This window comes from Dermochelys coriacea, chromosome 6, assembly GCF_009764565.3.
Source record: "Dermochelys coriacea isolate rDerCor1 chromosome 6, rDerCor1.pri.v4, whole genome shotgun sequence".
NCBI lineage: Eukaryota > Metazoa > Chordata > Testudines > Dermochelyidae > Dermochelys > Dermochelys coriacea.
The window spans coordinates 78,716,699-78,742,930 of record NC_050073.1 but is presented as its reverse complement, the minus strand read 5'-3'; the positions used below and the strand labels follow the sequence as shown (position 1 = coordinate 78,742,930).

The following is a 26,232-nucleotide window of genomic DNA, read 5'->3' as shown; positions in this document are numbered from 1 at the left end:
GTGCACGCATGTGTGTTAATCTTTTTTTCTTTGAATGATGATGTATAGAAAACTTTTCAGTTTGTTTTTGCTATCCATTCTTATGTTCATAAAGTGAGATCAGGAAAAATAATTTAACACTTTGGGGCAGGCATAAAGGTAAGGGGGAATAGAGGGAGGAGTAGAGGAAGAAAGAGATTACTGGCTTTTTGTTTCATAGAGCAGGAGAACAGTGCCAGTAATGCTGAAGTTAATTTGTGTTGGGGGGAGGAGAGGGAAGGCTTTGATTGAAAACAATAGTATGTGTTTTAAAGCACACTTAATTAGCTTCCTAGAATTTGGCAGCATGTTAAGACATATATTGTGAAACAGTAGTGATGCAAAGTGCAAATAAACCCAGTCCTTAACTTACCAATTGCTTATTTCAAAATTAAATCTTTCCAAAAAAAAATTATCTCCTTTTTAGGAATTATTTTGAATTTTATAAAAGGAGCAAATGACATCCAGTAGAGATGTGGCACCAAGGACTAAATTCAATAAGGGACCCATATTTAGTATGATGCATATGTAACCCACACACCTCCTGGGTGTGGTGTTCTGTCCCATCTAGAGGCACCAAGACCACTTAAAGAGAGGTTAATGAGTCTGCTCTACAGCCTTCGCGAAGAGCCATTTTAGCTTGTAGTAAAGGCTCATGCACTAAGCTCCAGAGGTCCCAGGTTCAATCCCGCCTGCTGTCGCTTTTACAAGTGGGGGTTCGTCTGGGATATTTAATTGGGAAGTTTCTGAAGCTTGGGACGCGCTGGGGTTACACATAGCTAAGTGGAAGGCCTAGAATTCAGATACATTCTGCATATAGGCTTGTCCAGAAACTGTCTGTCTGAAATTACAGATTGGATCTGGGGATCTAGCTTTTATGGTTGCAATTTAAAAATATCAGCCTTTACCAGTAGTTACTATGCAGTGGTATCTGAGCTAACCAGTTTCTCTGCGCTTGTATAGTAATAACTGCTGGCATGTGCTGACTTTGACTTTACTGTACCTCCTCCTTATTCTAGTAACAACTTGCTGTTGCTACTGTGGTTATGTATGAGAAGATATCCACGCTATTATAATCCCCCTTTTCAGGCTCTTAAAACTTTAAAAAAAAAAAAAAAAAAAAAACCCACAAACAAACAAAACCTTGGGCCTGAAATTTCTTGTGCTTGTCTTTACTCCAAAAAGTTTGTGGGTTGTTTATTTAAAGAGGTATGGGGGCAGTGAGAGGTCTCTTTAGGAGGTGAAGTTAGCTACTTAAAGGAAACCTCGAAATTTAAATCTAGTTTGTGAAATTATTTTCAGGTACTACATCTGCCTGGGACACCCTTGCCAATTTTTGTGATGTTCCTAGTTTTAATTTTTAGCCTATTGTGTAAGACTCATATCAGCAAAGGGGAAATGACTGACTACAGAATGAAACAGAAGCAGTAACATTTATTATACACAGACCTATCAAATGCACTGAATAAACAAACTGAATTTTTTTCTAAACTCTTTCTAATGTGATTAAATTGCTTGTGTCCCTTTTGGAAGCAATTTCCAAAATTGCTTTTTTTAATAATTTAAAAAGCTTATTTTTAAAACTTCAAACTCTGTATTTTACGTTTTATAGAAATAATGTTTGAAAATCCCATAATATGCAGCAAGCTGTATTTTTATTATGGCCTGAGCCTGCAAACGTACACAATCTTTACTTCAGGCATGTGAGAAATCCCATTGAAGTCAATGGGACAATTCACATGCTTAAAGTTAAGCATGTGCAGAAATATTTGCAGGATTGAGGCTTATGTGTTTGATTTCTTATAGATATACTGTACGACACTGCATATATAATCATGGTCACCATGTAAATACCCAGAATTCTGCCCATTGAATTACAGTAAACAAAGCTGCACATATGTCAGTTATCATTAAGGCCCTACTTCATTTGTGATATTGTGGATCCTGCAATATTGGGGTACCCCTACAGTTTTTATTTGAATTAGCTTGCTTTGCACAGTCCACAATTTTGCATACATTTTGATTATGCATTTAGTACTGCACTAACAGTAAAATATAAAAGGCTAAAGTGACTGGACTTGATTTCTACAGTAATTGTATTAAGACTTTTATAATCTTCTGAAGTTTATATTGTACCGGTCACCTTTTCTTTTGTAATGAATGTACTATTGTTGCAGCATATCTCATTATAAAAAAAAAACACAAAAAAATAGCAAGCATAACATAATACTAGAGTGTTTATATCCTTCCAGCAATTTTTTTTTAAACAAATAGGTCTTCTCTGGCTTTTCCAAATTACCGCTATTAATAAAGGTCCATTATTACTTTTCTGCGATTTTCCATGTCTTGTCTGCACCACAGCTGCAATTATTTGAAGATCATCCAGTGATTCAAGTAGGGCCTTAATTATTATACATTTAAAATAAAACGCAGTTAGTGTATTTTATGAGCATGCAGTCACAGTTTTTTTTCTTGTTTTTAGTCTTTAATGTTTTTTAAAAAGGTAAATTCAGAAAACGATTTTAAGATAAAATCATGGCTGAGATTTTTAACACAAGTATGGAAATTAAGTTTCATTTTTCATAGCACCTGTGACTGAAGTACATTGCCCATATTAATGAATAAACACAGTACATAGAATTAAACAAAATAGTACATATGTGAGAGAATGTCAGGTTAGGATTTCTGTAGGATTTGTAAAATGCACAAAAAATCAGAAGCTTACAAAATTATATCTGTTCTAATGTTTCTAACTGTCTTTTTCAGTTAGAATATTTTCTCTGTATATCTATTAAATTGTATTGACATTAGTTAGAGAAGAGATCTAATCAGATTAAACTGGATTTTAAAGAAGATATTGCAGATTTCTAGGGAATTGTTATACTGTGGGTTGTATTTAATAAAATTTTGCTTAGTTTACATGGAGGTTATTCCAAACTGGACCTGCGGTCTATTTTACACCCACCAAATAGTTGCTGTACACCTCTGTGTTTAGGACCCCTCTTCTCATAGACAGGTTACCTATGGTGACTTTCAAGCCAAAAAAACCCCACATTTCCCCCCCCCCCCCCCAACACAGGACTCATGCATGTAAATTGTGCTCTTCGAATCATTTATTTTATCTTACCATATCTTTATAGCTTCTCCTCTTATGGGTGCCCAAAGTTTTCCTAATCTGACTACAACTGGTACCACATCAACAGTGACCATGTCTACATCCAGTGTTACTAGCAGCAGCAATGTAGCTACAGCAACTACAGTTTTATCTGTTGGTCAGTCACTTAGTAACACTCTAACTACTAGCCTAACATCAACATCTAGTGAGAGCGATACAGGTCAGGAGGCAGAATATTCTTTATATGGTAAGTTTCATTTTTAAATGAACATAAGCAGACCTCCCATTAATGATTTTCCTTTTCTTCTTTATCTTTTTGATGGTTTTTTGTTTAGTATTTTATTTCCTGAACAGTGTTTGAGAGTTGAGCTGTTCACCTGTCATTAGTTATGCAAGGCTGTGCTCATTCAATGGAAATTTGATGTAATGGCAGTGTTTCTGTACATTTTGGTTTTTTTATAGTCTAAATCTCTCTCCTGCACTCTTACTGATTTTTTATATAGGCATTTAAATATTATATTTGATTTTTTTGTAAAAATTGGACCAATGAGTTTAATGTCTAAAACATTCAGTAAATAGGTGTATTTTAAAATCAAACATTCTTCTTTGTGTGTTGTATAGGTATATTGGTCCAGATTTTTAAAGGTATTTAGGTGTTGCTGTGCTTAGCATTACAGTTCCTAACTGATTCAGGAGCCTAAATATCATTTTCAGGGTCTGAATCCATTTTGAAGATGAGATTTAGTATCCTAAACCTGTTACAATGCCCAAATATCTTTTAAAAATCCCGGCCATTGCCTTTTATCTCAGCGATAACACATTTTATTTTATGAATCAAGTTTTGGGTGTGGGTGTGTGTGTGGGTGTATGTGTGGGTGGTTCCAGGAATCCCAATACCAGAGGAATGTCAACAAATTGAAGGGAATTTAAAAAAATGGAATGATTAAGAGGATGGAATGATCTTATTTATGAGGAAAGACACAAAAGAACTTAAACGCACAATACAGATTAGCTTGGCTAAATGATAACTATGGGATAGGATAAGCAGTTAAAGGGTGTAAATACTAAAATGGAAAAGGCGGAATTTAGGGTAGTCTAAGGTGAGTAATATATGGAGTGAAAGGGATGAAATTGAGCCAAGGAAAATTTAGGCTGGATATCAGGAAATACTTTGTAGCATAGAGGCTTATTAAACTGGGGAATAGCCTCCTAAGGGAGGTCATGAGAACTCCATTACATGAGTCATTTAAAACTAAAATGAACAAAGCACTTAAAGAATGTAGAGAAAAGTTCTGTCTTGGGCCCTCATCTAATGCCCATTCACTTCAACGGATTAGGCCCGTTAGAGGGGATTGGTCAAGATGTCTGAATATGCCTTTTCCATTTCTAATTTCTTTGATTCTGTGATACTAAACGGAACCAGTGTCACTCAAATATCTACATGTTGACAAAAACTTTTGTTCTGGCTCAGTGGCTGGACTTAAAGCACACTGTACTCAGGAAAGACTGTTGTGGTAGTCATCTTAGAATTCCTGCTGGAGTCCTGGGAATGACGCAGAGGTTGCTTGGATAGATGAATTTATTTGTTGTGCTCTGGTAGAGCCTCCATTGCAGAGGTGCAGATACCCCCCCCACACACACACACACACACACACTAAAAAAAACCCTCTTTAGTAGATACTAGGCGAGTACAGGTGATTATACATTTTATCTTTAAAAATGGTGTTAACAAATATATTATCAAAAGAGTCTATTACATTATGTCATTTGTAAGGCTCCGTGTCTGTCATGGAGGTCGCAGAAGTCACAGATTCCATGACTTCTGCAATGTCCCCCCAGCTAAGATTTAGCCAGAGGTATTTATAGTTCAAGTCATGGACAGGTCACGGGCTGTGAATTTTTGTTTATTACCCGTGATTTGTTGTGACTTTGTCTAAAAATACCCATGATTAAATCGTAGCCTTAGTCATGTGTCATGGTTTGGAAAACACTCTTAATGTTAGTAAAAAGGACACCATTAATTTGAAATTAGTTCTAAAAATGAGTTAAAGGTATTGGAAGGTCGTAACCACCCCCGAGTACCACTACTAATCTTTATAGTTTTACAGTCCACATATTTACACAAATATGAAAGACCCACAATAAATGGGGAAACTGACTGTGTGACTGTATATAAAATGCTATGAACTGCATAATATAAACTGAAGAGTAAAGATTTTTTCCCCCATCTTTACCAGTTCTGTGATTGTAGGTGTTACTTCTAACAAATAGTTAGACACATACGCTGCTAAATATTTCTACTGTATCCTTTGAACAGACTCCTGTTTCTTTGCCAAGTGTGCTATCTTAGGTGCTTTACCTTTTTTTCTTTTCCACATTGCCAGAGTATCTTGAACTAGGTTTTAGCCCTGTCTTCCTTAATAGTTATTTTGTTTAAATGAAATCTGTTTTTATTCTTTCTCCTCTGCTTTTAGTTTTCAAAATTATTTTTTTTTTTTAAAATGGGTTTGTGTGTCTTTTATTTTATGTATAGATTTTCTTGATAGCTGCCGGGCAAGTACTCTATTAGCAGAGTTAGAGGATGATGAGGATCTGCCTGAGCCAGATGAGGAAGATGATGAAAATGAAGATGACAATCAAGAAGATCAGGAATATGAGGAAGTTATGGTATAGTATATACTTACCATACAAAATTTTTTTGCCATTTAAATAAAGTATGCATATTGAAGGCTATGCAAAACACCCATAGATATGCTAGCAATGTGGGGACCTAGAACTGGCTTTTCTGTCCTTTAGAGCTTATTTAGAGTTATAATAAATACATAAGAGTACCTGCTCCATGCTCTGAGTCAACTTGATAAATTCTTAAAACAATTCAGCATAAATAGATGTTGACAGTTACTTGTTAGTAGCTCTATGCCAGCAGTAACATAAATATACCAAATTAATAAATTTCACCAATTAAACCACTGTTCTACCTCCCCAATCTGACTCTCGGTTTGTTGGCCAGCAATTAAAAATACGGCTTGCAGTGTGCCCTGAATGCTAATAAGCTTGGACTGTTACAGACTGTGATCAGGGAATGAAATTTAAAAGGTGCAGGGCTGTGATAGTGAGTGCCATTCCACCAGCTCCTTCTTTTTTGTACCAAAGGAGCCATAGCTCATGTGCTTCCATGGCAATATCTTATAAGGAGAAAAAGAAATTTCTAACACTGGCAGGTCACAACCTTTTCAGACCTTTATAGGCCAAAACCAGCATCTTAGAATCAATGAAACCAGAAACCAATGAACAGCCAGTTCAGATCATAGACCACCAGTTTAATGTGCTCATAAAATGACACACAACTTAACAAATAGTCTGCCAAATTCTGAGTATCTGCTGCAGTTTCTGAGTGGATTTAAGACACAGCCCCATGCAGAGAGCATTGCAGTAATGTAATCTCCAGGTGACAAAGAAAAAGGATGATAGTTGCATTCAAAGTTTACGGTTCACTGTCAATATCAAAAGCAGTGGGTACAACCTTCTGGCTGTGTGAAAGTGAAAAAAGCTGACCTGCCACAGCTGCTACCTTCTCTCCTGTTATCAGCTGGGAATCTAATCGGACTCCTGAAGTGAGAACCTGATCCACAAATGATGGGAACACAAATTCAGTAACACGAGCCAATTTTATTCTGGGCAAATCTTCTACTTCCCCTAGTTCAGTGATTCTTAATCAGAGATACGCGTACTGCTGGAGATATGCAGAGGTCTTCCACAGGGTACATCAACTCAACTAGATATTTGCCGGGTTTTACAAAAAAGCACTAGCGAAGTCGGTACAAACTAAAATTTCAGCGGGCAATGACTTGTTTATACTGCTCTATATACTATACACTGAAATGTAACTACAATATTTATATTCCAATGGATTTATAATTGTATGGTAAAAATGATAAAGTAAGCAATTTTTCAGTAATAGTATCTTGTGACACTTGTGTATTTTTGTCTGATTTTGTAAGCAAATAGTTTTTAAGAGAGGTGAAACTTGGGGGTACCCAAGACAAATCGGACTCCCGAAAGGGGTACAGTAGTCTGGCAAGGTTGACCAGCATCACTTCAGACTTCAGATTGAATTTCGGTAGCTTTGGAAGAAAAAAAAGTGCTCTGTATTTAAAAATCCTTAAAAAAACAAAACAAAAAAAAAAACCCCACACACTCACAGGTCTTGCCTGACGCATTGTGGTTGATTCCATGCTCTGGTTTGGTTCCTTGATAGCTGTGATGTCACAGTATGTATGTGCTGGGACCTCAGAAAAGGAGGTGGCGAGAATGGACTTGCAGGAGCTAAAATGAGAAACATAAGACTTCTGGTGGTAATGGTTCTGAATTTCCTCTTAGTTTGCCTATGGAGTAATTCTTCACATCTTTTCAGATGTATTGAAGTTCTACAAATCACCTTGACTTCATTTCAGAGTAGCAGCCATGTTAGTCATATTCGCAAAAAGAAAAGGAGTACTTGTGGCACCTTAGAGACTAACAAATTGATTTGTTAGTTTCTAAGGTGCCACAAGTACTCCTTTTCTTCTTGACTTCATTGGGATTCATGTGTGCTCACACTTGTGTAAATCCGGCTACTTAGGTGCCTAAACATAGATTTAGAAACCTAATTTATGGGAATCAAAGTTTGACAGCTTTGGCCTTAGTATTTTATCTTTGAAGGTTTCCTTAAATGTTTCAGTTATTTCCATGGGAATTTGTGAACAACCTCTTGTGGCTAATTTAACGTGCAAATTGAAGTATTTTTAAATCCTAATTTTTGTTAGTGGATAAAAGATCCAGGTAAGGTTGTGCTTTCAGTGAAACTTTGAAACTATTTTTAAATATAGATCACTAAATGCTTTCCAATTAATTATTTTGAAGGCTAAAAATTAGTCATGAGTATTTTTAGTAAAAGTCCTGGGCAATAAACAAAAATTCACGGCCTGAGACGTGTCAATGAGTTTTACTGTAAATGCCCCTGACTTAATCATAACTGCTTCTTGGGCCCCAGGACGTTGCCGCTGCTCTGGGGCCACGCACTGGGGTATGGCTGGCCCTGGGGCCGCTGCAGATGTGGAAGTCATGGAGGTCCTAGAAAGTCACGGTATCTGTGACTTGCGTGACCTCTGTGACGACTCTCAGCCTTAATTATTTTCCCTGTTGTCTTGTATTGATGAATAATGTTGTTTTGGAATGGCAGGGAGTGCATTTGTAGCTACAAACAGCGTCAATTTGTGAATAGTATTCCCAATGTGTATTTAATAGTAGTATTTTTTCAAAATGTAGATCTCAGAGCACTTTGCAAAAATGGGTAAGGATAGTTAACTCCAGTTTTTCACTTGAAAAAAACTGAGGTTTTGACCTTGCTGAAGGTAACTTAAGAAGTTAGATTTTTGGGAATAGAACCCCAGTACTCCTTTTTAGTTCGCTTTTAGTTTTACCTTTTTATATAACTCTTTGCCTTATTTTGTAACTACTCTTTTTTGTTTAACTGTTGATCAAATGGTTTCTGTGTGGAATCTTGCTTCAACAGGAAGAAGAGGAGTATGAAACTAAAGGTGGACGCAGAAGAACGTGGGATGATGACTATGTATTGAAACGTCAGTTTTCTGCTTTGGTTCCTGCTTTTGACCCAAGACCTGGCCGTACTAATGTCCAACAGACAACTGATCTAGAAATCCCTCCACCAGGTATGTTGGAAGAACATTGAGGCTATGTCTACACTGCAGTTAGACACCCACGGCTGGCCCATGCCAGCTGGCTCAGGCTGCAAGGCTGTTTAATTGTAGTGAAGACTTCTGAGCTCTGGCAGCTATCCACCTCGCAGGATCCCAGAGCCTGGGTTGCAGCCTGAGCCTGAAGTCTACTCTGCAGTTAAGACGTCCCACAGTCCAAGTCCCATGAGTCTCCATCAGCTGGCATCTAATTTGCCCTGAGAGTGCTTGTTCACACTGTAAAAGCAAGGTACCGTAGGCAATGTTCCCTCTAATTTTTAACAGGCCGTGTGTGCAAAAAATTTCTTCTGTCTGCTGCCGAAACGCGCAAAAAAAAAAAAAAAAAAGGCCGGAGTGCGCGCGGTGTTTCGCCATATGCGCGTGTTTAAGATCTTTGTGCATGCACACAGTTTAGAGGGAACAGTGACTGTAGGTCTTTCTATCTGTAGTGCCCAATAACTGTAAGAGAGTTGTGGCTTCAGCCTGCAAGGCTTGTACGATAAATATCCATCCTTAGTACAAACGCATTGAAAGGACCCTGTATAAGGGGAAGATGTTAAGGCTTGAAGGAGAAATTTAAGTGCATCTGGTAATTTAAAGGGAAGGATGTTGTCAGGTCCCTTGCAATCCTCTGCTACTATGGGAGAACCTGATAGTGAAATTGAATGAAAGAAATAAAGTTAACTATTCTGCTTTCATTGTCAAAACTGATACATGCAAAAAGTAAACAAATAAGTAAATCTAGATTTCAGAAATTCGTTTAGCTGTTGGCAACATAGATAGATGATGCTGTTTTTAATAAAATTTTATCCTGACACTGTTCCTTTCGGATATAGATATTTAATATTAAATAAGGGCATATTATTATTATTAATGTTAAGTAGTATGTGTGGGGAGTACTTACGTTTCATGAATTTCTTGTTAATTGTTTCTTAAATGATTTTACAAATACAGGTACACCCCACTCAGAACTCCTGGAAGAAGTTGAGTGTATGCCATCACCTCGTTTAGCTCTTACCTTGAAAGTTACAGGTCTTGGTACAACTCGGGAAGTAGAGTTACCCCTAACAAATTTCCGATCTACCATCTTTTACTATGTACAGAAATTACTGCAGCTTTCCTGTAATGGCAATGTGAAATCTGATAAACTTAGACGTATTTGGGAGCCAACATACACGTAAGAGATTATAAATATATGAATGCATCTACAGTGGTTTTATTTGAGGATGACTGGCTAAGAAATTGCTGTAAAAATGCATGTTAAGATTTGTGACTGCCTTTTTCTCACAAGATGCAAAGAAAGTGATACCATCTGCAACTAATAACTTGAGGGAGAGAAGAGGGATTTTGTAGCAATGTAGAGTGGTTCTGAAGAGGGTTGCTTCTGCCTGCTGCTCTTCTAAAAATGCAGTGTTGAAGGAGGTGCTGGGAAGTAATCAGCGTCCTTAATAAAATGCGTCTATGATGGCCTACTAGGGATGTGACTTAGTCCCTGGTCATACCCTTCTATATAGACTTTATGCAAAAGATCTAAATCTTTCTTACATTCTGTTGCTTGTATTATAATTTTTATCTACATTTTTTTTATTGCAGATTCATTGTGGTTTTTGTTATGCTTTGTAGAGTTTGGCATGGCTGATTTTGTATCTCTGATCTCATTAATGAAATTAGTGTTCAGTACAGTGGGGAGGTTTTCCATTCCATGAACTGTGAAGCATGATACACTATTAATGTATTTTGGTTTTCTTGTGAGTCCTTATCTCAGTTACCTTTTCAGTAGTAGTGTATGTTCTCTCATCCTGACCTTGTATCCAAGGAGCTAACAGGTTTTTCTCTAAGCCATTTTCAGTATTGTTCCCTGAGGGTATGTCTGTGCTGCAATTAGGAGGTATGTTTGTAGCAGGTGTAGACATACTTGAGCTACCTTTGATCTAGTTAGCCTGATCTACTTTAAAAGCCTTCAGTCATGTGCTTCAGGGTATATTTACACTGAATTCAGGAAGTGTGATTGTAAAATAGGTAGACCTATCCAAACTACCTTTTGATATAGCTAGATCAAAGCTAGCTCAAGTAACAATAGCAGTGAAACTGTGGCAACACAAGAGGCTGCACATTCTAGCTCCATCCCCCAACAGGACTCTAGTACAGATGTAAGCAGCAGCCAGGGCTTCACTGCTGTTGCTTCTTGAGCTCACTTTGATCTAGCTACATCAAAGGTAACTCGGATATGTCTACATACGTTTCAGTCACACCTCCCGATGTAGTGTAGACATATCCTGAAACATGACTGAAGGCATCCTAATGTAACCACATCCTTTCCCTACCTCTAGATAAATTCTGTTAGCACCGTTCTAGAGACCAGCATTTGTAGGATCACTCCAGGCCCCATTTAAGCAAATGAAGCTTAAGTGCTTTGCCAGAAAGGAATGGCCTTAAACACATGTTTCTGAGCATGAATGTAAGTTTCTGCTGAGTTGGGGCATCTCACACGTGCTACCAGGAAGAAATGCTGCTACTGCTCTTTCACAAGTTACCTAATATTCAAGCAACTTCCAACAAAACAATAAAGTAGAACTGCAGAATATAGAGGCTGTACTAAGGAGTCTGAATGAATCAGTATAGCATTATTTAAATATCTTCGGCTATTCTGAAAAGCTATTGAAAAACATTAACACTAATCTTTTCATGTTTTAGAATCATGTACAGAGAAATGAAGGATTCTGATAAAGAGAAAGAGAGTGGAAAAATGGTAAGACTGATTTTGGTACTTTTGCTAATCCCTACATTGTGTGGCTGTTTAAACTATAATAAAACAAATCATTGCAGTTGGTGAAATGCAACATTTTTTTAAAAAATCACTAACATAGTTCTTGAATATTTAGAAGATATGAGTGAAAATTTTTGTCAATGCACGTTCCTAAAGAAATTGTGTATAATGCATGTGAAATCTTTAGGACTTTACAATCAGGAAAGACCAACGTTTGGTGGTTCCTGTTGTAGGGTTGCTGGTCAATAGAGCATGTGGAACAGTACCTTGGCACTGATGAATTACCAAAGAATGACTTGATAACCTACCTGCAGAAGAATGCAGACTCAGCTTTCCTGCGCCACTGGAAATTAACCGGCACTAATAAAAGTATTAGGAAAAACAGAAATTGTTCTCAGCTCATAGCTGCCTACAAGGTATATGTCCGCATCCAAACATATATTTTTTTTTTGGTTGGGAATGGCGGTGTGCTTCGTTTTGCAGCTTTGAAGTTCTTGAGGAGGAGGGGTGTGAGGTGTGACTACAAAATTGCTGTATGGTTCATGAGCCAATATCAAGTTTAGTCTTTGCTGGCTCCATTTCTTTTACATGTCTTTTTGTCAGGAGAATTAATATTAAAAAGCACTCAGATCATAGTCTGGACCATAGTACTGTTTGTACTTTTAAAAGTTTTAATTCTCTAAAAGGCTAAACACAGTAACCCATTCTTGTTCGTAAAGTGATTAATTTACTTTGATGCACAGTTGTAAAAATACTAGTCTCTATATTTTCATTCTAATAACCCTTTTTACAGGATTTTTGTGAGCATGGATCGAAATCTGGATTGAGCCAGGGAGCCATTTCCACTCTTCAGAACTCTGACATTCTTAGTTTGGCAAGAGAACAACCTCAGGCCAAAGCTGGTAGTGGGCAGAATTCCTGTGGTGTGGAAGATGTTTTGCAGTTACTCCGTATTCTGTATATAGTTGCAAGTGATCCTTACTCAGCACGAACTTCTCAAGAAGGTTTGTAAGTAGCCTAACATGGTTTATTCAGCACTTTACCAAAAACAAAATAAACAAGTTCTGTTCATATTTTCAGAAGAAGAGCAGCTTCAGTTTAATTTTCCACCAGATGAATTCACAAGCAAAAAAATCACTACAAAAATTCTGCAACAGATTGAGGTAAACGTAATATAAATGCTATAGTTTTAAGACTGTTTATATTCTTGATTGCTTTGGTTGTATGAAATTTAATAGCTGATTTGGTTATTTAGACTTCTGGATTCTTTTGCCCTTATTTGTCACATAGGTAAATTTATTTCCCTATTTTTAAAATCGTTAACTTTTTTTTTAAAATCAATACAGTCTAACTAATCCAGATATAAAATATGATGGAAAAAGAAGAATCTAATAAAATTAAAGATTGCACAAATATTGTGTCCTCCAGCCCATGAAAAATAAATCAGCTGACCCTACTAAAATGGAAAAATCTTCTAGCTGGCACAGACGTTTGTAGTTAATTTTTCAAATTTGGGTCTTGATCCTGCAAATACTTAATATTTTAAGCACGTGAGTAATCCCATTGAAATTATTGGGTCTGCTCAGATACTTAAAATCAAGCACATACATAAGTATTTGCAGGACCAAGGTCTTATTTGTCACTTACATTTCGGTAAATCAAAAGTTTTGCTGTCCTAGCAATTTATCCAGATACACTGTGAAAGGCCAGTGAGAGATACTTAACTATCCTGAAACAACTCCATGCTCAGATCTCGATGTGTTAGTTGTAGATGGAATCCCTGACTCTGAAATCTGTATAGATGTACCTACGTTGGAAGAGGTTTGTTCTGCGATAAAGAAACTGCAAAGTGGGCTTGATGCTGGACCCGATGGCATACTTCTCAGGTACACCATAGAGCCCATAAGTGGGCGTCTGTGCATACCTTTGCAGGACAATGTGCAATTACTGGGGACTCTGCTTCCAACGCTAGCTTCGACTACGCAGTATTATCATCCATACCAGACTCTAAAGCCCAAACTTCCCAGCTGGGATGCTGCTTGAGAATCACTTACAGAAGAACACCCATGGGGACACTGCTCAAAGAAGAGCAAGTGACTCACGTAGTGCAGTAACGATGGTTCTTCGAGATGCATGTCCCTATAAGTGCTCCACAATCCAAATGTGCATTCCACTATACACACACCCCAAGCACGGTTGCCGGAAATTTTTCCCTCAGTGGTACCCATCAGGGTGACTCAAGCACCCTGTGGTGCTGTATGCTCAGAGTGCTGGTAGAAAGCAATCAGCCCACCCCATGTCCCCTCAGTACCTTCTTACCACCTGTAACATTCGCTGGAACAGTTTTCCTTGCTTCGGCAAGCTCTCTCAGTGGTCTTCTTTTTCTTATAATTGTATATAGTTTGGTTAGTTGTAAATAGTTGGGGTTTTTTTGCTGGTTTTAGTGTAGTTTGTTTAATTCGGAGAATTAGAGCATTTTTGTCCATTACCCAGTGCTGAGGAACGCCTGGGTTGCCAGGCTTCAAGACCTTCTCCTCCTGCAACAAGGTTATGGCCCTGGGCAACCTGTACTTTAGCTCTTCCGTGAAGTGCTTGGGAAAGGTTCATGTTGGGGGACTGCTGCCAGATTTGCAGAGACTTGTTGGTTCTTATGGACAACACTACAGACATGTTTTATCTCAACAGGCAGGGAGCGGCTCACTCTTCTCCCCTGTGTCTGGAAGCAATTCAGCTATGGGAGTTTTGCATGGGCCACTCAATCCACGTTCAGGCCTTTCACCTTCTGGGAGCACAGAACAGGCTGGCAGATGGCCTCCTCAGGCCTTTCTCCAGTCATCACCCAAGTGGTCCCTTCTTTCAGACGTTTTCCAGCGGTGGGGGATTCCCCTGATAGACTTGTTTTCAACCGGGTACAACAAGTATCACCAGTTCTGCCTCCCTGTGAGGCCACAGTCTGGGATCTCTCATGGATGCCTTTCTGCTACTGTAGTCAGGTCACCTTTTCTACACTTCCCCCCATGTAATCCCGCTCATGCATAAGGTTCTACTAATGATCAAGCGAGACCAGGCCCATATCATTCTGATAACCCCAGCATTGCCTCACCAACATTGGTTGACCACTATGCTGGGCCTCTCTGTGGCAACTCCAATCTTGCTTCCTTTACACCTGGACCTGATCTCTCAGGACCATGGTCGAATGCTCCACTGAAACCTCAGATCCCTTCACCTGATGGCCTGGAAACTCCATGGCTAAATCCTGGAGAGCAGGCTTGCTCAGAGCAGGTTTATCAGGTCCTATTAGGTTGTAGGAAGCCCTCCACCAGAGTTACTTACCTCTCAAAGTGGAAGTGGTTTTCGTCTGAGTGTCCCGATGTAGAGTCTTGCCTACACGTTCATCAGCACAGGATATACTCGAGTATTTGTTACACTTAGAGTGGCAAGGGTTAGCTATCTCCTCAGTCCAGCTTCACCTCTCAGCAATATTGGCTTTCCAGGCTTGGGTGGATAAGCAGTCCATTTTTTCATGAGATGTCTATCTAGTTCCTGAAAGGCCCAGAAAGTTTATAGCCCCAAGTGTGTGAGCCAGTTCCTCCGTGGGACCTGTACCTGGTGTTATCAAAGCTTATAGGACCCCCATTTGAAGTGTTGGCAACGTGCTCCTTATTATATCTCTCTTGGAAGGTGGCTTTCTTAGTGGCCCTCACTTCAGCTAGAAGGGTCTCGGAGATCTGTGCCCTCACATTGGAAGGATAAGGTGCAGTTACGTCCTGACCCTAGTTTCCTCCCGAAGGTGGTGGTTTCTCAGTTTCATAGCAATTAGACAGTCTTCCTTCTTGTTTTTCTACCTGAAGCCATATGCAAATAGGGAAGCGCTACATTACGTGTCGGACAAGCCCTAGGTTTGTACATAGAAACTATTCTGTAAATCCACCCAACTGTTACAGTGGTAGCTGACAGGATGAAGGGTCTCCCCGTCTCTAGTCGGAGAATTTCATCCTGGATCACATCATGCATTTGCACATGTTATGATCATGCGTGTGTTCTGCCACTAGCTAACCTGATTCTGCGTTTCATGAGGTCACAAGTTTCGGTGGCGGCATTCCTAGTGCAGATGCTATTCAGGACATTTGTAGAGCAGTGACTTGTTCATTGATGCACGTGTTCTCTTCCCATTACGCCATCACTCAACAGTCCAAGGACAATGTCAAATTTGGTTGAGCTGTTTTGCAATTGGCCTGTCTATCCCACCACCTATGCAACTGCTTGAGAGTCACTTACGATGGAATGCACATGTGCAATCAATCACTCGAAAAAGAAAAATGGTAACCTTCTGTAAGTGTTTTTCTTTGAGAGTTGTTGCATGTGTCCATTCCATGACCCTCTCTCCTCCCACTCTACATTGGAGTTGGCCAGAAAGAAGAAATGGAGGGGGCACGGGGTCAGCTGGGCACTTTATACCGGTGCTATGAGTGTACGGCACCAGAGGGTGCTATCGGCGACCCAGCGTGTACCACTGAGGGAAAAATTTTCAGCAACTGTGTTCAGGGAGTGTACACACCAAGAGTGGAATGGACATGTGTAACACATCACAAAGAACAACAAGGAAGGTTAGTAACTGTTTTTTCTGTTCCTGGAAAGGTTTTTATACATGTCTTGGTTGCCCAGCTCCAGCTGTGAAACGCTGTCGTCCAGAGCAATTGGCCTCCACTGTTGGGTGATCTACAGTGGATGCTATACTTGCTCTTTGTCTTTTATCTGAGATCCATGACAAATTCATCATCCTTTGACAGCAACGTATGCGGATCTAAAGGCAGCCTTCAGTTTTGTCCGAAGAGCTGCTTGTGGAAGGACCTATGAGGCATTCCTGACATCCTCTTGAGGTTAATTCAAGATCGGAGTAATGATTCAGGCACAGGTGCAATGGGGGACGCATAGGTTTGACAGGTTTTGCACTAGATCTGGGTTGAAGCAGGGATGTGCCCTGGCCTCTGCCCAATTCTGCAATGCAATGGATTGGGTCCTTGAACATATCTTCGCCAGTACTGGTAAAACTGTTAGTTCAACTCCTTTTACTGACCTGGATTATGCGGATGATGTTGTTTTCTTTGGCCAGGATGCAGATGACCAGCTTCCAGCATATGGAAGCTGCCCTTGATCTAAGGGTTTCTTGGGCACAAACAAAAATCCAGTGTCAGCACAAAAGTTATGATACAATACATCTGTGCTGCTGGACAAACTGTGAAAGTAGTGGATGATTTCATCTGTCTAGACAGTAAATTGTTATTAAATGGGCACAGCTAGCCAGACCTTCTAAGGAGAATTGGTTTAGCAGCCTCTGTCATGAAGGACCTGCATAGGGTCTGGAGCCAGAAGAAGGTGAAATTATATACCGAAGTATGGATTTATCAAACCTGTGTGCATTTAATCTTCTTATACGGATGTGAAACATGGACATTGCTTAAATAAGACAGCAGGAGACTGGAAACATTTCATATACAGTAAAAGCTGTTTTATCTAGCATGTTGGGGAGGAATGGGGGGTGCCGGTAAGTGAAAAATGTGGGTTAACTAAGAGGGAGGGAGTTTGGGTGGGGATGGGGGTTCGGGAGAGGGTGCAGGGCATGGACTCTGGGAAGGAGTTTGGGTGCGGGGCACGGGAGGAGGTTTCGAGTACTGGATCCGGAGGGTGCTCATCTCGGATGGCTCCCCGCAAGCAGTGACCTGTCTTGGCTGCTCCTAGGCGGAGGTGTGGCAGGTGGCTCTGCGTGCTGCCTCTGCAACTCCCGTTAGCCAAGAACAGTGGCCAGTGGGAGCTGCAGGGGCGGCACCTGCGGGTGGAGGCAGCGCACAGGGCAGCTTGCTATGCCTCCACCTAGGAGCAGCTGGGACAGGTAGCCGCTTGCGGGAAGATGCCTGAGGTGAGCAGCCCCAGATCCAGCACCCTGTCCTGTGCCCCAAGCCCCTTCCAAACCCAAACTCCCTGTCAGAGCCCGCGCTCCACATACCCTCCCACTTGCCCCTTGCCATTCCCGCGCCAACCGGACTGTAAACTGGACTTCCAATGAAGATCAGAAATGCCGGTTTATAGAGCATTCCGGTTGGTGAAGTGCTGGATAAATCAGCTTTCACTGTACATTGCTAGTGGCAACTGCTGTGCATAACATGGTTTGATTATATCTGTAATAGGGATGTATTATTGAGAACTGGCCGTAAAAAGGATTGAAGTCCTCATTGGTTACTACTAGTTAACATTTTCCAGTCTTATAGCCTGTCTCAGAGATGAAGTCTCCATATATCAAGCCCTGTAGATCAGACTTGAGGTCAGGAGATGAGATTACCTGGCCACACACTGGCAGTGGCCATGTGTTTGTCCATGATTAACCTGGCGGTATTAGATTAGTAATTACCCTCTAGAGCTTTTAGACGCTTAGTATGAAGCCATATAATCTGACCCCCGACATTGTTCGCTACAGACCCTTGTTATCTAAGAGGTGGTGGTGTTGAGGCCAATGATATGCAACAGTGAAATATAATAACTAGGTTGTGGCTCCGCTAGATCCAGTCAGTGGAGTAATTTAGGCCTAATTTGGAGTTTGACAAGGATCTGACTGTAGATAAAAAGCTCCCTGCAGAATTTTGTTCAGGTTTATGCATTATTAACTTAACTCCTGTTCCAGGACCACTTTCTTCCTTTGCTTATATTTGTGTAACATTTTGATAGCATGCCATTGCATAGGTATAACTCCTTTGAAGACAATAGCATTGCATTGGTGTAACTGAGGGAAGAATCTGGTCTTCAGTATCTGTATTACTGATGATATTGAGAACTAAAAAGAACTTGATATTTAGATCAGACTGAGCTTGCAAGACTGGCACGTAGAAAATCCTTCTTTTTATATGTAAACTGATCAAACTTGATATGAAGTTGTTGATGCACAATAAAAATGAAACTTGAAGATATGCTAATTTTAAAGAGTGGAAGCACATTTTATATCTAATAATTCTGACATTCCTGATTCTTAAAAATTCTTCAGTTCCTCCACTCATTTTTTGTGTGTGTGCTTTAAGGTCAATCAAAATGTCTTCAGTTTTTTTTCTCCCAGATATCTAGATAATGGCCTCAGGTTCTGTAAATGAGTTGCCTGAAGTCTTCAGATTTTTCTTTTAAGTTTTTCATGGTCCTATGTAGGGCATCCAGGTGCTTACATTATCTTTGCTCTGCTTAATCATTCCTGCAATATTACTGAGCAGATCAGGAGAAACTGTATTCTCGAGGGGGCTGGGGGGGGGAAATGTTGGTCCTTGGTACTTCTCTCCCATCCCTTGTTCCCGTGGTTCATTATGTTTCTCAGTGGCTGGCTTTCCCTCAGGCACCTTACATCCCACTCAGACAGAGTTCTTGAAACTTCATCAACCTTTTCATTCACTGATTTAAAAAAATTTAAATTGAATTGATAAAATGATTTTTACCCCAGCAGGCGTAAAAAGTCGGTTCAGAGTAAACCTTGTTCTCTGTGCATCTGTCTATCATGTTGTTTGGCAACCTGATCCGATATTTTAAACAGTTATTTCCGTGTTAAATTACAGGAACCATTGGCACTAGCAAGTGGCGCTTTGCCAGATTGGTGTGAACAGTTAACTAGCAAGTGTCCATTCTTAATACCATTTGAAACTAGACAGCTGTATTTCACTTGCACAGCGTTTGGAGCATCGAGGTAAGAGACATGATCATATCGGAATGAATGGATTCTGAGATGTCTTTGAGTGTTTAATTAGGTTTTGCAGTTCACTGCAAAACCTAATTTCTTTGACTTCCCCTAGCATGAAAAATCGTAGGAGTGTTTTTCTTTGCGTATTTAAGGAGCTTTTAAAATAAACTTAATTTCTAAGAAAAGGGGAAAATCTGTGAATGTTTTTAATAAGTTTTTTTGATAACTTACAGCTGTTTTGTTTATGCACTGTGCAAAGGGGTTCTAGGGTGGATAGCCTTCCTATGGTTTGATGTTCCATCGGAAACTTCATGTAGATCCTCAGAATGTCAATTTAGTTTGCATGTGTGCTGTAGCAGGCAGGTAATGCTATAACAGCTGACGGTTTTGTTTGGGTCTCAAATCTAATAGTTTATTACTTGTTTTAATTTCAGCACAGACCTTGGTAAGCATAGTTGTAAGAGAGCATAGACCATTAAGACACATTTGTGAGTTTAGTTTTATGTAATGAAAAGGAGAACAAAGTGTCATTGAACCGTGCTAGCAGAGACTCATTTTTAATAGTCTAGAACATTCCTAAAACTTTGTTACATTATGTGACACCTACAAACTACGTGATGGTGCAGCATGATATAAAGGTTTTATTGACATTAGTTTGGAATGATCTGCATAACTCTGTCAAAGTTGCATCAATAAAAATTGATACCCATATACCATGCCAGTATATTACCCTCTTCTCCCCCTAGCATTTCCTGTACTGAGCACAAGAAAGAGGAAAAGGAGACTTTTGGTCCCTTATATCAATTTCAGTTTATATATATACACACAATATTTTTATTCTTTAACATGCTGACGTTAATCCTTCAGAGAAGTAGTGTGAAACAATGAGGCTTGACATTTTCTCTGCCTAATGAAAAAAGTTCCTTTTTTTTTTTCTAGCTCTGCATTGCCATGATATCTCAGAGTTTTAAAATCTTGGTATTTTTATAGAATAGTATATAGCAGTGATACTCAGATTGAGGCTTGCAAGCCGCAAGTGGCTTTTTAAAACGTCTCCTCCAGCTCTTTGCAGCACATGATACTAAAACACTGATTTAATTATTAACCAGTCAGGATGCTTTTACTATATTATTAACCAGTTGTAGTTGATAAAACTAATAATATATGGTCAGTCATTTTGCTGTGAGAATAATGCCTACATTTATCTATTAAGATAGAAAAATAGAAAATGAAACAATGAATTCACACTATTGTGGCTCTTTTGGGTAATGATGATCACTAATTTGGCTCCTGAGTCACTGAGGTCTGTATCAGTGCTATATAGAAAAGCTGAATCAGGAACATCCTAGGCCTTGGGTAGGTATAATTTGAAGGGAGAAGGAGGAAACAGTTCTCTCTTCAGCTAATGAATGTGGTGGCTGTTTGAATTTACTCAGGGATTTGGAATATTGAAATACATCCTTGTTAGATGGATAAGGTTTTTGATAAATTGCACTGGTTTGAGAAATTTAAACTATACAAGCATGTGAAACATATCACATGGCTGTTATCTCCGCATGTATGTGCATGTGTTTATAATACAAGATAAATGTTTTATAATGTTCTTTACATATAAAAGGCATCCTCCAGAGCATATTCCTGCAATTTATTTTTAGTACTTTGTATATCTTTCAACTTACAGAGGCTCTCAAAGCACTTAAAAAAAAATAAACCTCTCAGTAGCTCTGTGGAATATATATATTTATATAAAAAATATATTCAGTGACTTGCCTGAAAAAATTGAAAAGCAGCCAAGTGGGTAGATTAGGGAGTAGTTTGTTGTTGATGATGATAACAGAGAGTATGAGAGAATTAAAAACAATGCCTTTGTATAGGTGGTGTTAATAGTAATTGCAGGTGTTCTTGTTTAATTGGTAAGGGCTTAAAAAACTTAACAGGGAGACCTTCCCTCTGAAATTTTAACAATTTAAGGAAATTATGGCTAAAATTACTTGATTTTTTTCTGTCCTTTACACTGCTATGTTGTTACTTTTTCTTCTTTTAACTACATGTGTGAATGACAGTGTTTCAACCTTATTTGTGCATTTTCTGGCTTGTCTATGTGTTACAGAATTGGGTTATATAACCTAAAATACTCGTCTTTATGACCAGTATAATATATTTCTATTTCACGGACATAATGTGAGTTTTAATTTAATAAGTGTCTGCTTTGAGAACTTCAGATATACAGCAAATGTATGCAAGTGCAAAGCATTATTTCCTTTTATTCACTCCCATTGCAGTTAGTAGGAGTTATGCACTCAGGTCAAGTATAATATATCAGTGTTGTGTTTTGCTATATTATTCATTTAACACCAGAAGTTGAGGGTGATGCATTATATTAATGCAAAATGAATTATTACTTATTTGAATTTTATAAAACAGGAGGTGTGTATCTAAATATTCTAGCTGCCTCTGAAAATGTTTAGAAATGCAACAAATCAATACATCACATAGTTGTTTATGGTTTAATAGCATGACTTGAACATCTGCTTATCTCAGAATTCCCATGAATGAAATATGTCAATAACTTATAATTTTAAGAAATATTTATATTTTTTTTCTGTTACCAGAGCAATCGTATGGCTACAGAACAGACGTGAGGCCACTGTTGAACGGACAAGGACCACAAGTACAGTGCGACGGGATGATCCAGGAGAATTCAGAGTTGGACGCCTCAAACATGAAAGAGTGAAAGTTCCACGAGGTGAATCCCTGATGGAATGGGCTGAAAATATCATGCAGATTCATGCAGACCGAAAGTCTGTTCTAGAGGTAAAACATGTCTCCCTAGCAGAGTAGTTTTAAAACACTTTTATGGAAGGCAGCTATGAATTATATAGTTAGCTGACCAACATTGAGTCTTTTCTTTTTCTGCTATTTCTTTTCAGTATTAACTTTCATTGTGTATTTCAGGTGGAGTTTTTAGGAGAAGAAGGAACAGGCCTGGGACCTACATTGGAGTTCTATGCACTGGTGGCAGCAGAATTCCAGAGGACAGAACTGGGAACTTGGCTTTGTGATGATGATTTTCCAGATGATGAATCACGTCAGGTATGGATCATTTTTACTTGTGGTTGTTCGGAGAAAAACAAATATTATGTGGTAATAAAAGTAGCTCTCTGGTACTCTCACCAGCTGTTGAAAGTCTTGAATCCAAGTATTATAGGCAAGCCTGGTAGTACTGCTTATTATCAAGGTTTCCTGACACTTCCCATGATGACAGTACTCTGTTGGGTTTTTTGGTTTTTTTTTTTTTTGTTGTTGCTAATAACTATGCCAAACTTTAACCATATAGGTTGAAATTTTCTATGCCAGGGGTCTACCTTAGATTGAATTTTTTTGGAAGATTTCAGCTAAAATGGCTCCGCTGTTTCAGAGAACAAAATTAGGAAAAATACATTTGTTTTGTCCATGTTAAGAAATTCTCAGCGTTGTTGATGAGCTCTAGCATGCCCCATTCTGGCATTTTCTAACTATTGAGTGCTTGACTTCCGTACTTTATCTTTTAATGTAGGGGTGGGTGGGTGTATAGTTACATTGATGATCTAAGCTGAGACAACATAAGATTCAGGTTGCTCTTTTACTTTTACTATATTTGGATTGCTACGTATTAATAAATATCACACAACAATATTGAGTGTTATATCTACATTTGAACTGAAATGAAACATCTGAGGGTTGTTTGTTAAATGTTTTTCTTCTGAGAAGGTAAATAATAGAATAATATAAACACAGTGTATATATTTAAACTCATCTAGCACAAAGCTACCATTTTCCCCCTTTTTCCTTAAATCCAGGTTGATATTGGAGGTGGATTAAAACCCCCTGGATACTATGTACAGAGATCATGTGGACTTTTCACAGCACCATTCCCACAAGATAGTGATGAACTTGAAAGAATAACCAAACTCTTTCATTTCCTTGGAATTTTCTTGGCTAAATGCATTCAGGATAACAGACTGGTGGATTTGCCCATTTCTAAACCTTTCTTTAAACTCATGTGTATGGGTGACATTAAAAGTAACATGAGTAAATTGATCTACGAGTCACGGGGTGATAGAGACTTGCACTGTACTGAAAGTCAATCGGAGGCTTCTACAGAAGAGGGACATGATTCACTGTCAGTAGGAAGTTTTGAAGAAGACTCCAAGTCAGAATTTATCCTTGATCCACCGAAACCTAAACCCCCTGCTTGGTTTAATGGAATTTTAACATGGGAGGACTTTGAATTAGTAAACCCACATAGAGCCAGATTTTTAAAAGATATTAAAGACCTTGCAGTTAAAAGACGTCAAATTTTAAGTAACAAAGGTCTTTCAGAAGATGAAAAGAACACAAAACTACAGGAATTAATGCTGAAGAACCCAGCAGGTTCCGGGCCTCCGCTTAGCATAGAGGATTTAGGGTAAGAGATGTCATTTTTATATTTATACATACATTTATACACACAGTTCTGCTTAGTGGAATTACTAATATCTGTATGTACATTCATAAAATAAAAAATTCAGTTTCATTTCGGAAGATTACAGTGATATATTTATTTAAAAGTAGTGGTGCTATCACAGGTTTTCTGGCAAAACTCAGCTTGGTTAATTACATTCTGTATCCTTAAAATTCTTGCATAATGGCAGCTTTAAAATGTTTTTTGATTACCATATTAAATGATTGCTGTGCACCATGCATTGTTTGCCATGTGGACCCTCAGAATAGGCTGCATTTCATTGGTGGATGAAATAATAACTTTGGATACAATTTGTGAAGCCCTTTACTAAGAAAATAGAAATATTCTATTACATCAAGCATATATATGATGTATTTTAGAAACATCCTTTAAATGGCATTAACTGGTAATACCGTTGTTGTTGTTACTATTATTTAAAAACTTTAAACCCAGTATATGCTGTTTATATTTATTTTTTTCTTTTGGAACCCAGACTCCACTGGGTTTACACTGGTTCTCTATGATTACAAATTACAGTGACAGCTGTGTATGTGAAAGCAGAGTCCACAACAGTGACAAACAAGAATCTGGAGAGCTGCAGGATTTGTCTGTATTCTCAGTCCATGAAGGTTCCAGTCCTGCCACAAGTGCAGCACAGGCAGATCCCTGCACTCTCACATATTCCCACTGACTTCAGAGAGGTTGCACGAGTACGTAGGGGTCCATCCAGGCTGAGCCTGTTGCAGGATCAGGGCCTAAATGTTTAGTAACTTCAGTTGCTTCATGCTACTGCTAATATTATCCCTGGAAATATTGAGAATGTTTGTTCCTGTTTGTATGATTTTAAACTAAAAGATGGCCTACTAAAAAAGGTTTCAAAATTTAATTATAAAGATATTTTATGTTTAACTGTTTGAAACTTTAGACACTTGTCAAAGCAGACTGGAAAAAGTGGACTATATGTGTAAATGCACAAATCCATTGAAAAAAATCTATTTTAATCATGTCTATTGCATTGCTTTCTAATATGGTGTCAGTGGTCACATTCTTATATAAAATGATCCACAAGCTGTTTTCATGGTAGTAAGATGAGATGTTGTCCTTTTTTAGATAATAACAAATCTAATATTTGCTGCAAAAGCAGTCACGGATTTAAATAATCTATTAAAACCTGTTCTTATTTTGCAGTCTGAATTTCCAGTTCTGCCCATCATCCAGAGTATATGGGTTTACAGCTGTAGATCTCAAGCCAAATGGTGAAGACGAGGTTAGGAAACAAACCCCCTTACAGGATTTTAACAGTATGCCATCTCAGCAATCATTGACTCTTTTTTATATCATGTGTATATTTTCTTTATAGATGGTAACTATGGATAATGCAGAGGAGTATGTGGAGCTAATGTTTGACTTCTGCATGCAGACAGGCATACAGAAACAGATGGATGCATTTAGAGGTAACTTAACCATAGCAGATTATGTGCACATTTAGCTGGACATATTGGCATTCAGGATTTCCTGATTTAATGTAGTGGTATAGAATGTCACTCAAAACCACTGTTTTAAAAACAAACTGCATATGGTAAAAAAATAATTATTATGATTCCTAACCACTACTAGCGTTAATATGTATAGTAAACGGAAATACTAACACATTTTAAACTCTCTGTCATTTACTATTGTGGTGCATGCTATTGCTAGCAAATAGTTATATACACACACATCCCAATTCTAAACTAAGCACCAACTGGTTTAAAAGAATAGATGATTTATTCAATTTAACCTAACCTAACTCTTTACAAAAAATAAAAATGAGAGTTATGGCATAGCAAACAGTTCATGCAGACAGGCTGACTGTAGTGTTGACAAATAAAGCTGCTGCCATTATTAACTTTTGCTTTAAGTGTAGTAATCCTATTTCTTCATTTGACTTAGCTAAAGAACCATAGTTTAAAAATATTACTTCTGGTTCAATGATTAAAATGTTTAAAAACTGAAATTATTTTGGATACATTCTTGTGACTATATTTTTTTACTTGTATCTTTATAAATTAAGATGGTTTCAATCGAGTCTTCCCAATGGAGAAGCTGAGTTCCTTCAGCCATGAGGAAGTTCAGATGATTCTTTGTGGAAATCAGTCACCATCTTGGGCAGCTGAGGATATCATCAACTACACAGAACCTAAACTTGGCTACACTCGAGATAGGTGCCTATTAGTCTAACCTTGTTTTTAGCATCACTAAAGAAATACATATAATGATAACATCCATATATTCCTTACATGAAGATTCTAAATTGGAGGGACTGCTGATCAGCGTGAAGACCATGTGGAACAAACATATGGCAGTAGATGTAATCTTTGTATTTTTCCAATAGATAGTCTTAATTCTGGATGAGGAGTTTGAGGT

At 38.4% G+C, this 26,232-nt stretch overlaps 1 protein-coding gene across 11 annotated transcripts in view; it reads left to right on the top strand.

Moving 5' to 3' along the window:
• The window catches only part of HECTD1 (HECT domain E3 ubiquitin protein ligase 1), a 103,483-nt gene that overhangs the window by 74,027 nt on the left and 3,224 nt on the right, over positions 1 to 26,232 (top strand). For 6 of the 11 annotated variants that reach the window (XM_038404560.2, XM_038404558.2, XM_038404556.2 and 3 more), the window contains 14 exons: positions 5,667 to 5,800; positions 8,688 to 8,844; positions 9,823 to 10,045; positions 11,563 to 11,617; positions 11,869 to 12,051; positions 12,429 to 12,639; positions 12,716 to 12,798; positions 19,222 to 19,349; positions 21,956 to 22,157; positions 22,299 to 22,436; positions 23,183 to 23,790; positions 25,015 to 25,093; positions 25,187 to 25,280; positions 25,880 to 26,030. In XM_038404560.2, coding sequence (XP_038260488.1) covers positions 5,667 to 5,800; positions 8,688 to 8,844; positions 9,823 to 10,045; positions 11,563 to 11,617; positions 11,869 to 12,051; positions 12,429 to 12,639; positions 12,716 to 12,798; positions 19,222 to 19,349; positions 21,956 to 22,157; positions 22,299 to 22,436; positions 23,183 to 23,790; positions 25,015 to 25,093; positions 25,187 to 25,280; positions 25,880 to 26,030 — 2,446 coding nt within the window. Of the gene's footprint in view, positions 1 to 3,158; positions 3,381 to 5,666; positions 5,801 to 8,687; positions 8,845 to 9,822; positions 10,046 to 11,562; positions 11,618 to 11,868; positions 12,052 to 12,428; positions 12,640 to 12,715; positions 12,799 to 19,221; positions 19,350 to 21,955; positions 22,158 to 22,298; positions 22,437 to 23,182; positions 23,791 to 25,014; positions 25,094 to 25,186; positions 25,281 to 25,879; positions 26,031 to 26,232 lie in introns of all 11 variants that reach the window. The other 5 variants (XR_006282066.1, XM_038404552.1, XM_038404554.2 and 2 more) reach the window with 1 other exon arrangement.